The following is a 14,734-nucleotide window of genomic DNA, read 5'->3' on the forward strand; positions in this document are numbered from 1 at the left end:
AGCTCTAATTGCCATTTAGTAATTCTATCAGTTTTGTTGGCCTGGCTTGTGAAATACATTTACAGTCCATTCCCAGCTTCTCTGTCACCTGAGAACATCAGAAATTCTGTTACCTCGGGAGTCTCTGTTTTAGTCTCTGACTAAAACAGTCAGCTGTTTTAGTGTGCTGGGACAGGCTTGCTACAGTTCAATAGGCTCCTTCCTGATAAAGACTCCAAACAAAGCAAAATAAGGCAAGGGATTTCCAGCAGCTGTCAGAGGACAATGCAATCAGCCCAGCTTGCTGCCCATCCTCTAACAACTGAAGTTGTCACCTGCTCCCTGTACTGCCTTGAAATAATTTGATTTCTCTGTATCAAGTACAATGTGCTGTCATGCATCAGATGCCTGAAACAAACACCAACTCCTTCAATACTCAATATTCACTATCCATAGGTTCAGCCTCATTTCCTTGTTCTAAAAATCTTAAGAAATCACATACAGTTACATCTTTGTGGCAACATGTAAAGCAGTTGCACAGCAACAACCCTACCCAAAACTGTGTGTTTCAAAAGATGTTCAAAGTAAAAATTTGAAGGAAAAAAAAATTATTCACCTCTCTACCTCAGTTACTCCTTACAGCATATGATGTGGAACAAGTTTGTGATCCAAAATCAAACCTCAACCATCTTAATTATTCCACAATTCCACACACTTTAAGTTTTTTAACAATAAACAGGAAATACTTTCTGGTAAGGCATCTTCTATTATTTCAAGAAGTGAAACCTCAGAGTCACACACGTACTGAACACCTGTGAGGTGACCCCATGCAGGACAGCTGGGTTTAGCATTAGTTCAGCATCACAGCTCCGCTGCTGAGGCTCTCCTGTGCAGGCATCCCAAACTATCAGTCCAGTGGGAAGTATTTAAAGTATGTTATGTAATTAACAGAAATAAAATTGGGACCGGGGATGGTGTGGAACCCAAACACCATTTGAAGTGAAGCTGGAACTTGAGCACTTTGGAAGAGCTGTCTGTTAAAAGCACTGTCACAGGCAGGGTTCAAAAACATTAAAATACCGACTGGAAACACCAGAGTCCATTTGAACAATTTATTAGTATCCTCTTTTTTTACAAGTTTTAGAAAAAGAACCCCAGGATTTTGCCTCCTGTGTGTTTTCGCCTCGCCTCCTCATGGTCCATGATGCCAGCTGAGGTTGTCAGTACAATGTACCTGCCAAGAGAGAACAAATGTTCAGTCTATCGCTGTGTTCCAGGCTGGTGCAGAGCTGACAGCACCAACTGCATCTCTCTGTTACAACAGTAAGACCTGTGCCTGTAAGAATGGGCCTAATACAGCGAAATCAGGTTACCAGACAGTGAAGGCAGCTCCTCTCACAGCCCTGCAGCACACACAGGACATGCATAGCCTTCCGTTCCCCAAATATTTGCCTGTCTCCTTGTGCATTCCCACTGGGCAGTGCCCATTCAGCTGCTGCAGCAGCAGCACCTCAAAGGTTTCTAGATGAAGTCCACTTTTCCATCTTCCAGGGGTGCTGTTATCCAGCACAGGCAGAGCTGCCTTGGTGCCAAGGCAGCTCCTCAGCTTGGGGCTCTGCCTCGGTGCCCAACACTGCCTGAGGCAGGTGAGGCTCTGCATCTGACTGACAATTGCAGCAGCCACTGTCACTGCCAGTGCCAGCACCTGGACTGCCAGCACCCCTCACCCACACAGCTGCGTGTCTGAGAACATCTTGTCTCACCACTCTACAAACACTTAAAAATCCCAATGACAACACACATGGGAGGTATTCAGGGACAGCTGAAGGAGTTACTGCTGGAGCTTTAAGAACAGAAATTACATGGAACTGTTAATCCTTCCAGACTGGCTGAGGCCCTGGAGACTCTTCTAGCTCTGCCATCCTGGTGCACTGGCATTTACTGCTCTTGACTCAGTTTATTTTGGGAAATACTGCATAATAGTAAGATTTTCTGTGTTGTGCAAGTTTGTTAAACGGAGGCTCCGAGTCTCTCATCACTTAATATCTGATCAGTTCACACAAAATCAGGACATTTGAATTTCAGTAATATAACCTACTTCCATTGACCTGGGAACTTACATGACTCCTCCCCATTTACAAATGGCCATTAATAAAACTAAAAGAAGTATGAGAAAAGTCCTGTTTTCTGGTAGACTGCAGATATGTTGAAACGAGGATTTACCAAAGTCAAACAGAAACAGGTCCTTGCTTAGCAGTGCCCCTTTAAAACTAGTTAAAAAGAGCATTTATATGGAAGATGGATTTTTAGACTGGTATTTACCTCCACACTGATCAGAGGAAAGGTGTCAGGTGAGGCTAACTCAGGCAGTTTGCACAGGTAACAAACCCCCACATTTTTACACGCAAGCATTTAATTCTTCCTCACACTTACCCAAACTGACGTGAAGGCAGCAGGTTGTTCTGCCACTTTTCCAAATCCTTCAGCTGAACATCAAATCTGGGACTGATTACACCACACTGTAAAAGAGAATTCCATTACAAACTGAAGAACTTTATAGACTGGATTTGCACATTTGTCATCCCAATTCAGTGGCTGAAGGAGTTTAACAAGTGCAGTTACACACACTCCTTTACCCGCAGTATGAGCAGCAATTCCTCCCACCTGAGACCCTCACACAGTAACTATCCAGCAGTTATTTCCTCAGCCTCATACCCTCCTCCTCAACAGACAAACCTGTACTGCTGCTGGAGCTACACTAACCAAGTAGTGCCCGGACCTGGGAGACAGAAAAGCACACTATAATATCAGCAAAAATCCTGTGATTACTCTAACCATAGATTACCTCTAACCATTGTACACCATTAGCAAAAAATACATGTAGATTTTAATCAGGAAAAAATTAACATGCACAGAAGTTACTGAAGTTTTCAAGTTAATCATATTACTGACCATGACCACCACTACCACCTCCAATTACCTCACTGGCTCCAAGTACATCAATAACTATCCAAGACCAAACCAGAAGCACACCTTCCTGCACTGTGCACACTTTTCTAAGCCAAACAACTGTTCCCTTACTGCAATGATTGAGAGATACTTTATATCCAGCTGCACCCCAGCAGAATTAGAGGAACACTACACTCAAACATCATTACAGACACATAACACTGGTCATTTGGGAGTGTCAGAATTCTCTGCCTTGTACACTCAAGCAATTTTCAGCTGCAATATGTATTCATCATGGAGATACCCCCAACATGTTTTGAACAATTTTTTTAGTTCTTTACTGAAGAGCCACCTCTCACTTGAAGAGCGTAACTGGAAACAAGGATGCACAGCAAGTCAACACAGAACTAGACAGCTCAGTATTTTGAGACAAAAGCAGTCAAAAAACTTTCAAAACACACATGACTGACTCAAATGCCCCAGGAACTTAACAAGCACCAAATAACATAACATTCAACTTTCCACCGACTCAAGAAAAGCCCCCTGGCAGCAGGAGAAAGGTTTGTCTTCTCCACACCTACGGGTATCAAACATCAACTGGAAAACAACTTGGCTCCTATCGCTTAAGACAAGTCTTCCAGATAGTTTAAACATCAAAGAAACTGAGGAACCACTAGACAGCCACAAAGCCTCTGAAGAAAGAGAAAATACACAGCACTTGCAAGCAGACTTCCCTGAAAATGTGTCTTGCACATTCAGAATTCAAAAGAAATGCAATTAATGACCCATACTATTATGAATCTCAACAAATTAACCAGCCTGTTAACTGGTAATATCCATACTGCTCTCATTTACATGGATTCAACAAATACCACCTTCTTCACAAGCAATTCTTTCAGAAATGGAGCAGATAAAGTCAAAATAATAACAAAAGTGTCATTTAAATACATCCCTAGAAAACCGAAATCAGGAAGACAAACCCTACCTTGTTGAGTCTGCCTGTGAGGTTGACAACAATCTTCCCAGCTCTGTGGTCATCAATTATCTCAAATTCACCGATGTAACCTGCAGGAGAGACGAGCAGACAATCAAATATGTAACACTTAGCTACTCTCTCTATATATACTTAAATATATGTGTAACAGTTAACTACAATAACACAGCTCATTTACTATCTCACATAACTCTAGTTCAAGCCCCTTGATTTAGTTCTACTCAAGAGCACCCCCAGCCCCCAGGGGTGAGCAGGGCCAGGACTCACCGTGCTTCATCATCACGGTGAGGAAGCGGACGATCACCTTGGAGCACGGCCGGATGAGGACCTGGCGCTTCCCACGTTTCTCTGCGTTGTTGATGCTCTTGAGAGCATCTGCCAGGACGTTCATGCGCACCATGGTGCCTGCAGGGAGGGGTTATGAGTTATGTGCACAGCTCTTCAGCACAGAAACGCCGAGCAGCGCTGCTTCTTAACGCTAATTTTAGGCCTAAAAGGTCCAAGACTGGCAGGAAGTCACATTAAACCCTAAAAAGCACTCTCAGGGTGTACTCAGGGGTGATCAAGAAGAGTGATCCATGACAAGAGTTCCATGACAAGTCAGAATATCTGACACTCACTTAAACTTTGTATTAAAGCACACACAGGAAGGTTTCAAACCCACCATGTCAGCAGAGTGACACCTTCCCCAGGTACATCAGTTTGGCTTTAAAATTCAGTTATGCAGTATCAGCCCTGTACAATAACTGGGTCCTACGTGGTGTTAAATCAACAGATGGTGTTCGGGTCACTGAGCTGCAAAATCCCTGCAGGATCCACAGACAACACAGAGCTGCGGGAAGGAAACCCGGCATCAGCTCCAGTGATAATGCCAAGAGCCCGGGAGCACCCTGGGAGGGCGGAGATGACTCGGCACGGCCACCCGGTCCCTGACAGAGCCCGGGCGCCGCCAGAACCCGCCGCGACGGCGCTGCCGATCAGGGTCACCGAGGCAGGTCCTGCGGCACACGAAGGCTTTCACCACTTTCCAGAGGAAATCAGAGGACCAGCCCTGGCCGATTCCTGCCCGCGACCCCCTGCGCCGGGGCTGCCCCCAGTGCGGGGCCCTGCCCGCCCCCAGCTCCGCTCCCTCCTCCTCCTCCGCACGCCCCAAGTGCCCCGGCCCCGCGGCGCGGCTCGCCCGCACCCTGCCCAGCGCAGCCCCGCTCCCCGCAGCTCCGGCCAGGCCGCCGCCGCGGTTCCCGCCGCCCATCGCTGTGCGGCCACGGGCGGGACGCGCCGCCGCCCGCCCGGCACTCGGCGGGCTCCGCGCGGCGCCGGGGGCGGCGCGGGCGGCCCCAAGCGGGCTGTGCGGGTCGGGCGGGAGGCGGCGTGCGCGGCGGCGCGGGCGGGGCGGGCGCGGGGCGCGGATGGCGGCGCGGGCGGGCGGATGCGGCGGGGCCCGGCCCAGTCCCACTCACCGGCGGCGCGATGGCGGAAAAGGAAGGGCCGCGGCCGCGCGGGACCATGGGAGCGCCGCCGGCCGCCACGAGATATCGCGAGACTCGGCGCGCCGGGCCTCGCTCACCCCCATTGGCTGGAGGCGCGCGCCGCGCTTCCGGAGCGACGTTCCCATGGCAACGGGGACGCTTCGAGCGGTCGGGTACGCCGGGGCGCGAGGGACAAAACACTGCGCGCGTACGGGCAGCGCCGGGCCCCAGGAAAGCCCTCCGTGTGCCCCAAGTGTACTCCCCAGGGACACCGTGAGGGCTCCCACGGGCAAACCGAGGGGCTGCGGAGAGCAAAGCCACACCAGGAGGATGGGCTGTGTTTCTACTGTTTGAACGCCCAAGGGGAAGCCGGCGCTCGGTGCTGTGGCAGATGTGCAGCACCTCAGCCGTATCAGTGCAGGGGCGGAGGGGAGGCACCAGAGCTCGTGGGAACAGCCCCGGGACAAGGGGCAGTGTCACCGTTTGGCTTTTAACATCTTTTCCAGCAACGGGCTGTGCCAGTTAAGCGCATCACTTCCTAAACCATTCCCCCCACGTCCAGGATCTCTCACAGTGACAAGCCGGACCAATTAACCAGAGCACTTCCTAAACCATTCCCCTTCACATCCAGATCTCTCCCGGCCACAGGCTGTGCCAGTAGAACACTTCCTAAACCATTCCCAGCTTCTCTTCTTGATTGAAAAATGCATTTACACTGTTTTCTGTCCATTCACAAAGAGCAAGTCTTAAACAAGTTTCTCTTTAGTCTGTATTTACCTATTCAACAGTTACAATAGACACTGAAGAGAGTTCATTTTCAAACAGTAAACTTTTCACACATTAACACAGGTTTTAGCTTTTTAAAGAAAAAAAGTTCAGTTTTAAAAAAGGAGGGAAAGGTCATAGAAAAGCACAAACAATTCAGGCTTATTTACAGAGACAAACCCAGCATATTCAGAGTGATTTTTGTGTACAAACAACAACATTCATAAAACCAAACGTGCTACATGGCTCCATGACAACAGCAGTTTCCAGAACAATCAGCTGTTCAGGTAACACACACCTTCACTCATTTTCTACAGTCTCAGTGCAATGAGTTTACACTACAGCTAAATAACTGAACTACAGATTTATGTATTCCAGACCCCTACTCAACAGATAATCTGGTATACAAACAGATTCAGTGAGACAATGGAAACACCTTCTGCCCCCATTCTGGGTGTGCACCCTCAGCTATGGCCCTTCTCATTCAGCTAATTGTTCTCCTGCCACAAGGATCAGTAGTAACAAGCCTCCAAGGCCTTCAGAACTGCCTTTCATACCTGCTGCAGCCACAACTAATGATCAGTGAACTACAGAACTACTACCAGGCATTACAGCTCTGCTGTTGGGGTGTTTATTGACAGGGCTCTTAGTTTGATGAAGACACTTAACAAGCTCCACACACCAAAGGAGAGGATCTCTCAGACAGGATCAGCTGCAGGCTGCAGAACCCTACTCAGCACAGCAAGAGAGATAAACCCACAGCAGTTGCTGCAGTGACATTTTCACTTCATCAGGGAGCCAATTAAAAACAAAAAAAAGCCAGTGAGCAATGTAACTTCTACTGTCTTAATTATACGTTAATTCTCAAAACTGATCCCAAGGAAACCTTTAACTAGAGTGAACAGCAGTTGTCTTCATTCATTTTTCTTTTCCTTGTGCTTGAGAAGTTTGTTTATCTCCCTTTTCGCCATTCCAATATACTTTGTGATGATCCCATGCTGGTTTAGTCCAGGAAACAGCAAAAAGAAACTTACTATAGAGGGGAAGAAAAAAAAAAAGAATTAATACTCCCTTAACACTCTCTTAACAAACTTCTGTCACTTTGCAATTCCTTGCTTGCCTTAAGCTCTATTAACTGCTTAAAAAGAGAAAAACAGAACTCCACAACAAAGATACCCCACCACACTAACATCATGAAAAATTACTTCTACCACTCTCACCCCTTCTCAGAGAGCTAACAAAAAAGTCCCTGGTGTTTTGCATGTTCATACTTACCGATAAGATAAGTCAGAAAAAGATTGTGAACTTGCTGTCCAATCCAGGCAACCACGGCAAGAGTAAAGAGCATGGTCATGAAGTACTAAAAAGTGAAAAGGGAAGAGTTACCACAGACCCTGTTGGGGATTCTCCTCTTCCCTTCAGTATTTGGCAACATGTTAACATTTAAAACTAACTGGAAGTTTTCTGGCTCTTCTACATGCAATACCTATGCACAGGTGTGTTAAAATTGAGATTACAGCATCTGCAGTTGTATGTTCTCATCTATTTTCAGACCATCAGCTTTACAGGACTGCAGTTCTTTTCTGCCCAGATATCCCTGCCATCCCCACTGACACCACCTCAGCCTCACACCACACCCAAGGCTGTTTTTGGGACAGTAGCTCAGCAGTTCATGTACCAGCTGACACACTACTGAGATCTAGTATTTCAGACTGTTTGTGTACACAGCAAACAGCTTGTGTCCGAAAATTTACCTATCCAGAGAAATCCAGTCTGGCTTTATCTTATTATCAAGGATATGCTCCTAAATGCACAGAACTGCAAGTTTTGAAGTCCTGTATCTTGCCCAAATGTGTGACCAGTGTCATGTCACAGCCAGAACTATCAGTTCTTGGTTCAAAATAGCAGCTTGTTCAGGCACATGCCTTGATAAAATACTTCAGACAAAGCTAAACCAAACAAAATCTTAAAGACAACAGAGATTAACTCCTAGGACTCAGTACCATTTTAGGCTTTTCTTCCTTCAGAGCGAAGAGGCGTTTCCACCAGCCAACAATCCGGCGACGAGATTTTACCAAATTGCTGCAAATCTCATGAAATCTTTGCTGCTGTTCCGTAGTCCTTTTATTAAAGAAAAAAACAAAACAAAACAAAAACACAAACAAACAAACAAACAGGCCAGAAATAAGAATTCAAGATTTAATCTGAAATTTATAAAAATCCCCCATGGCCTTTTTCCAGCAGTAAAAATACATCCAGTGCTTATCCTGGCATTTGCTTTGCTTAGTTTTATACCTCTTATTTACTTAGCACTGTAATGCAATTGTACATGTCATTTTCCTCTATGCTGACTCTCCTAAACTCCTAAAGAGCAACCACGTTCAAATCAGAAGACCACTGATCTCAACCTGATACCAGTGTGATACACACAAGTAATACACACCTGAGATCAGTGTCTGTTACTATGGCTTTTTTTTATGTTAGTACTACACAAGAACTTTTATCCACCAGTCATCTTAAAGCAGATACACTAAAATTTACTTTAACTCAAAATTTAGTTCAAATTGGGTCCTTCTCCAGCTGACTGTTCAATCACATCCATACTCACTGCACTGTTTTCTTCCTTCATCATATTTAATACTGCCACTATACAGTCAATACTCTTCTACATAATTATAGTTCTCAGTATTGATTATCCATTAATTACTAAAAATTAGCATCCTTAATGGAGAGCAAAGAATGTGCCTATTCCTTTGAAAAAAAATCTTATTTTTCCAGAAGTAAAGGAACAATAAAGGTCTGCTGTAGTAATTATCTTCCAGAAAAAGAATGAGGAACATCTTACTACTGCCCTCACTTCATATGTAACAGAGACTGCTGATTTCTCACTACAACGAGTCCATTTGGTGTCTGCAAATCAGATATCCATTTTGATAAAGTTCATAATGTATTAACGCTCAAGAAACTGTTTTAATTCAAGCTTTCCTCACCATTTATTAGAGCCAAAGATTCGAGGTGCAAGAGCAGGAACAAGGTAATCAGCCAAACAGAGGAACATAACGAAACAGGAGACGCCTGAAAGAACTGATGGGTCCAAGTAGTAGATCATCCTGCAGAGAGAAGATAAATTATTTCTGCATCCTCAAACTGCTAAATACTAGACATACTTGGTCACCTCTTCAGACTGGCTCAGAACTTCAAATAGTAGACTTACCCACTTGCCCAATCTCAAAAAAAAAAATACAAATTTGCTCATATTACTAATAAAGAGAGGTCCAAGTACTTCAACACTAAAACAGAGAAATAACAGGTGAAAAATATTTTTTTTTCTTAATGTACTGGATAAGAAAATGCCACAAGCATAAGTGAACTTAACACTGACAGAGGGATGAGGATGAGTAAACACATGAAATAACCAGGTAGAGTGAAAGCTCTAATTTTGTTGGTTCATAAGTCACAAAATTCAGATCTACTGCAGGTTGTCATTTGCTCTGCCTCACCTCTGAGAGCCAGACAAACCTGTTCCAGACAAGGAGCCATAAATCTCCACTTGGACAGTGCTGCACTGTCCATATTCAATGTGCCATCACTCAAACATGGCAGAAAGGAGACTGGACAAAAACCAGCTCATCTCCTAAGTGTCTGCTAATACCCAGCTGTGCCCTGTGCTACTTAATTGCACTTCATAGAACTTCCTGAACACTGGAAATGACCCAGTCCATGGCAGGGTCAGGCATTCTGTACATCTGCACAGTGCTGAGCTGAATGTTCCAGTTCATTTTTGATGAAGTACCAATTGAGAATCTGAAGTAGTTCTGCATTTCCTCAAAGTATTATTCAACTCAAGATCTTTCCTTTTATAATCAAAAATTTATAGCAGAATATCCTAAAGTCCCTGCAATTACTTCTTTCAAAATCTACTTTTCAGTTTCATTTGATTTCCATCCTCCTCACTCCCCTGAAGACCACAAAATTTATATTAGCCAGAAGAGTGATTATCCCTGCCTCACCTGGGTCAATATTCAATTTTGTAACCCCTCTCTCCTTATTGCAAGAAAAGATACAACTAGCAAAGTGCCCAGCTGGTGTAACACCTGCCTGCACGAGGCAGGTCAGGTCATCTTGACTATTACCATGTTACACAAAGGCACGTACAAGTGTCTCCAGCACCTCCAATCCAGACAGGCAGCATCCTCCCACTCTGTTGACTGGAAATTACCTGCAGTCTTTCCTTTCCTCCTTTCTCAAAGGAGATGACAGAGAATGTAAAACCAACTGAACTCATCCTAAACACCACAGCAAAGATGCAGAATAGGAAATTTTGCCCTACGGAAAAAAGTTTTCCATAATGATACTGCTGTTGGTTTGGGGGAAAAAAGCCAAAGGAGATCAGATTTGACTAAGAAGTAGGATACAAAGGATGAGTGCAGAACATGGACACACCATTGAAGAATATATTCAGCTGAGCACAGTAAAAACTCCAGCAACCACTGCTGGGAAACAGCTTCTGCAGAAAGCTCTGTCCCTCCTCCGAACAGGACGTGACTCGTGTTACTTCCTGTTTTCAATACTTCTGGTTTTTCTAACAAAGTTCACACACTTTAAGAAGCAGAACCTGGAGTAAAAGCCTTCCTGCTAGATTTCTGAAGATATCTTCCTAATTTTCTTAATAGGTTTGCTACCCACCACGGGGGTGCACTGGTGTTGCAGGCTCCCTCCACAAGGTACTTACAGGAAAGCAAAGGAAACAACACTCATCAGTGCCAGGGGAAACCAGGCTCGCTCCCAGCGAAGGACTTTGTCCGTCAACAAAATCACTTCTCCCCATCCTTGCAACTGCTCTTCCAAGCCAGCAGTTTCAGAAGCCTACACAAAAAGAGAAGAAAACTCCTTTATTAACCAGAATGTCAAATTAATTCCCACACAGAAGCAACTAAAAAAAAAACCCGGTGCAATAATTAAAGATCCCAGTCACAAACCTTTCTGAGTAATTAAATTACTAATAATCTTGTGAGTTTTGTACTAAGATACGACATTGTAGCAGTGATACTTTAAAATTATCGAGATCCTACCACAGTCAAGGTCCTAGTGCAATATCTTATTAGACCAGTTAATATCTCCTCCCACATTTTGCCAAGGTGTTTTCCCCCAATCTCCCATTTACCATACTCCCTCCTCCAAGATTAGCAGAAAGTCAAGTTTTAAAGTCTAGCTAAAACCTCTCAAGTTTTTCAACATGTGGAAAACTGCAATGTGAGAACTATTTAAAATAAATGTATTTTCAAAGACAACTCTACCACATTAAACTGAAGCTTTCCAGCTCCTGTCCAACACCAGTTTCTTATTATGTGGAAGATGGATACAAACTCAGAATCCACAGTACGGAAGAGTTACCCAATTGATCACATTTGGACTGCAAAGAAAGTTTTCCCACAGATTGCCTGGTGATCAGGCAGCCTTTAAACTCCACTTCCAATATGATTCCTACATTCCTCCCTACACATCTCCTGCACTGGCATCAGCTTGCTAAGCAGTTCACCTGAGGTGTTCCACATTTAACAGAGCTTAACAGTCTCCCCTCAGAGGGAGACAGGCATCTTAGAGATTACAAAACTCAGGTAACCATGAACAGAACCTAATGCTGCCCAAGTAGTAAGAGCTGAAAAGTCACCAAGACCTGCACGTCTGCTGTGCACAGGTAGCAGAGCAGGTCTGACTCTCAACTATGTGCTACATTTAACTCCACCACTAAAACAGCACAAACAGCTGAGTGCAGCTACCAGGGTAAAGCAGTTTTCTTGTGTGATACCACCGGAAACTACTTGAAAACTACAAAAAGTGTAGAAAACTACCTGGCGTGCTGCTGAACACCTTCCAATTATACTTATTTCCTGTCATAAACACAACCTTGTCACATGGAGATAAATCAAAAACCTGTGCTTCTCCAGGAGACGTTTTATGACAAACTGTTTTGCTTTATTACTTCTGGCTATCTGCATTTAACGTTACAACCAAGACAAAATTTAATGGGAAGCAGACTGGAATATAACAGTGTTACTAACACCAGCCTGCCTCTACCAGCCTAGGGGACAACTACTGTAAGTTGTTATCCCACTGGGCCAGGTAGGGGACACCTGAGACAGTTTTTACCAGCATCATCCTCACCCCTGAGCCCACTGGTCAAAAGTGTTTTCTCGTGAATCAAACAACAATGCTTCCAGAACTGAGAACTCCTGCTCTGAAAGGGGCATCCCTCCCGAGCAAGGCACGGATTTTTGGGAATACAGTTCCGTGCACTCATTCTGCAGGCTCCGACCTCCCTCCCAGCCCTGCGCTCTTGGCAGCTGCTCCCTGTCCCCGGCCCGTGTGGGCAACACCGCAGCGCCCGAGCGCTTCCAGCCTCCCCTCCTTCGCTGTTACAGCGATTTTACCATTTCCTAGAGCAGCCCTACAGAGATAAATATGCAAATGCCCGTATTTAAGCATTCGAGCCCCCCTTCGCACATTAGCTAAGCTCATCACAGGGCTCCCGCCGCTGTCCTGCACCGCTGCGGCGCTCGGTCCCGCAGCGGGAGGCTGCTGACAGTCACACAGACACAGACAATCGGACACACGCACAGACATTCTGGGCAAGCCCCATCGGTCAGGTAACGCCGGGTGCTGGTGCGGGATCCGGCACAACCGCCGATGCCGCTCCCCAGGCCGGTACACGGACGAGCCGCCCCGCCCGCGGCCCCGCCGGGCCCCGCGCCGATCACGCACCGAACCGCCTCACACCACGCGGGCAAGGCAGGGCAGCGCGGGCCCGGCGCCCGCCAGCCCCTCCGCAGCCCCCGTGGGGCAGTGCCCTGTCCCCGCGCCGCCCGCCCTCACCAGCTGGTAGACGCTGTTGTTGTCGCCCTCCGCCATCTTGCGCACCTCCCGCACCGCCGCCCGCCGGCCACGCCCTCCCGCGCCACGCCGTGCCACCGCCTTTTATAGCCTCCGCATGCCCCCTCGGCTCTCTGATTGGCCAAGCCCCGCGCCCCGCCGGCCGCCGGTTGGCTGGAGCGATTCGAACGGCGCGAGGCGTGCGCGCGGCCGCCCCCCTCCGCGTCGCAGTGCGGCTGAGGCGGGGCCGGGCTGAATCGGGGCGGGGCCGGGCCGGGCGGCGGCTGGCAGTCTTTACTGAGGCTTCAAAGTGGTGGTAACCCAGTAAAAAATTACAGAATCAGTTAGGTTGGAAAAATCCTCTAAGATCACCGAGTCCAACCTTTGACCGACCACCACCACCACCACGTCAACCAGACCATGGCACTGAGTGCCCCGTCCAGCTTTTCCTTGGACACTTCAGGGACGGTGACTCCACCACCTCCCTGTGCAGCCCATTCCAATATCTAATTTCTTCTGTGAAGAAATTCTTCCTGAAGTCCAATCTAAACCTCCCCTGGTGCAGCTTGAGGCTCTGTCCTTTCACCCTGTCATGGGTGCCTGGGAGCAGAGCCGGACTGCGCCTGGCTACACCCTCCTGTCACCCTCCTGTCACCCTCCTGGTTGTAGAGCAATAAGGTCCCCCCTGAGCTTCCTCTTCTCCAGGCTGAACACTCCCAGCTCCCTCAGCCTCTCCTCCTTGTGCTCCAGACCCTTCCCCAGCCTCATTGCCCTTCTCTGGGCCTGCTCCAGCACCTCAATGTCCTTCCTGAACTGAGGGGCCCAGAACTGGACACAGCACTCGAGGTGTGGCCTCACCAACACTGTCAGTAACATCAAAGCCCAACGTGTTTTATGTCCTTCATAACCTGTGGCAAGCACGGGAACAGACAGGAGAAAGGCACTGGGATATAAATACTGTTTCTGACTCAACTTTCTAAATGCTTTAGGCACGTGCATTAATGAGCTTAATCACATTGCCCAGGGTGCAATGCAAGGCTAAAATGAGAGCAAAGAAAACATCTTGGGCACCAAAACTGCTCTGGCACCAGCTTGGTGGAGAGAAAAAAGAGAAGGGCTAAGGAGGACACTGTAAAAGCAAACACATGTCAGTCCTGAATGGTTTGATCTTTCACAGAGTGCTTTTCCCACTCACTCAAGAATGTATGTAAAGAACAGATTCTTTACTGAACAACTTTAAAATGCATTCACATGCTGCGAAAAGGTAACAGTATTTTGTGTACCATTTTACACTTATAAATGATGGAGTTCACTCTCAAAATATAATTTTACCACAGCAAAACTCAAACGAACACTAATTTCATAACTAAGTGATACTAGCAGTAATATTATTAGTCTTTAAGAGTAAGGAGACACATAGAAGCATGACCTCAAAGCAACCTTCCAGTATCTGAAGGGGGCCTACAGGGAAGCTGGAACTGTAGTGATAGGATAAGGAGTAATGGGTACAAACTGAAAGAGGGGAATCTTAGGTTAGATATAGAAAGAAATTTTTCACTGTGAGGGTGGTGAGACTCTGGAACAGGTTACTCAATAAGGTTGTGGGTGCCCCAGCCGTGGCAATGTTCAGAGCCAGGTGGGATAAGGCCTTGAGCAATCTGGTCTAGTGGGAGGTGCCCATGGCAGGGAGGCTGGGACTAAACGATTC

The 14,734-nt window shown here is 46.6% G+C and overlaps 2 protein-coding genes across 4 annotated transcripts; both read right to left on the reverse strand.

Moving 5' to 3' along the window:
- Positions 1–1,077: 1,077 nt before the first annotated feature.
- RPS15A (ribosomal protein S15a) lies at positions 1,078–5,403 on the reverse strand. Its single transcript, XM_027743983.2, has 5 exons — positions 5,383–5,403; positions 4,190–4,327; positions 3,914–3,993; positions 2,413–2,498; positions 1,078–1,213 (listed from the first exon to the last, which is right to left on the reverse strand). Exons 2-5 carry the CDS (start codon positions 4,320–4,322, stop codon positions 1,120–1,122), a joined length of 393 nt encoding a protein of 130 aa, XP_027599784.1. The 5' UTR covers positions 4,323–4,327; positions 5,383–5,403; the 3' UTR covers positions 1,078–1,119.
- A 739-nt stretch (positions 5,404–6,142) lies between these two features.
- ARL6IP1 (ADP ribosylation factor like GTPase 6 interacting protein 1) lies at positions 6,143–13,110 on the reverse strand. Of its 3 annotated transcripts, none has more exons than XM_027743974.2 (6): positions 13,030–13,110; positions 10,889–11,022; positions 9,147–9,266; positions 8,160–8,277; positions 7,432–7,516; positions 6,143–7,189 (listed from the first exon to the last, which is right to left on the reverse strand). In XM_027743974.2, the coding sequence occupies exons 1-6, from the start codon at positions 13,063–13,065 to the stop codon at positions 7,071–7,073; spliced, it is 612 nt and encodes a 203-aa protein (XP_027599775.1). In that variant the 5' UTR covers positions 13,066–13,110; the 3' UTR covers positions 6,143–7,070. The 3 variants fall into 3 exon arrangements, with proteins under 3 accessions (XP_027599775.1, XP_027599777.1, XP_027599776.1); XM_027743976.2 differs by lacking the exon at positions 13,030–13,110 and adding an exon at positions 12,775–12,902; XM_027743975.1 differs by lacking the exon at positions 13,030–13,110 and adding an exon at positions 12,661–12,768.
- Between the last annotated feature and the right edge of the window lie 1,624 nt (positions 13,111–14,734).

The sequence above is a fragment of the Pipra filicauda genome, unplaced genomic scaffold (assembly GCF_003945595.2).
Source record: "Pipra filicauda isolate LSUMZ 115617 unplaced genomic scaffold, ASM394559v2 scaffold127_size2900866_pilon, whole genome shotgun sequence".
In the NCBI taxonomy this organism is placed as follows: Eukaryota; Metazoa; Chordata; class Aves; order Passeriformes; family Pipridae; genus Pipra; species Pipra filicauda.

Excerpts from the sequence above, each read along its gene's own strand:
- RPS15A (XM_027743983.2), bottom strand. The coding sequence starts at position 4,322 with ATGGTGCGCATGAACGTCCTGGCAGATGCTCTCAAGAGCATCAACAAC. Across the intron at positions 3,994-4,189 it reads CACCGTGATGATGAAGCACG|GTTACATCGGTGAATTTGAG; the intron begins GTGAGTCCTGGC and ends TCTCTCCTGCAG. Across the intron at positions 1,214-2,412 it reads CTGCCTTCACGTCAGTTTGG|GTACATTGTACTGACAACCT; the intron begins GTAAGTGTGAGG and ends CTCTCTTGGCAG.
- ARL6IP1 (XM_027743974.2), bottom strand. The coding sequence starts at position 13,065 with ATGGCGGAGGGCGACAACAACAGCGTCTACCAGCTG. Across the intron at positions 8,278-9,146 it reads ATCTTTGGCTCTAATAAATG|GACTACGGAACAGCAGCAAA; the intron begins GTGAGGAAAGCT and ends CTTTAATAAAAG. Across the intron at positions 7,517-8,159 it reads AGGAAGAAAAGCCTAAAATG|TACTTCATGACCATGCTCTT; the intron begins GTACTGAGTCCT and ends TTCACTTTTTAG.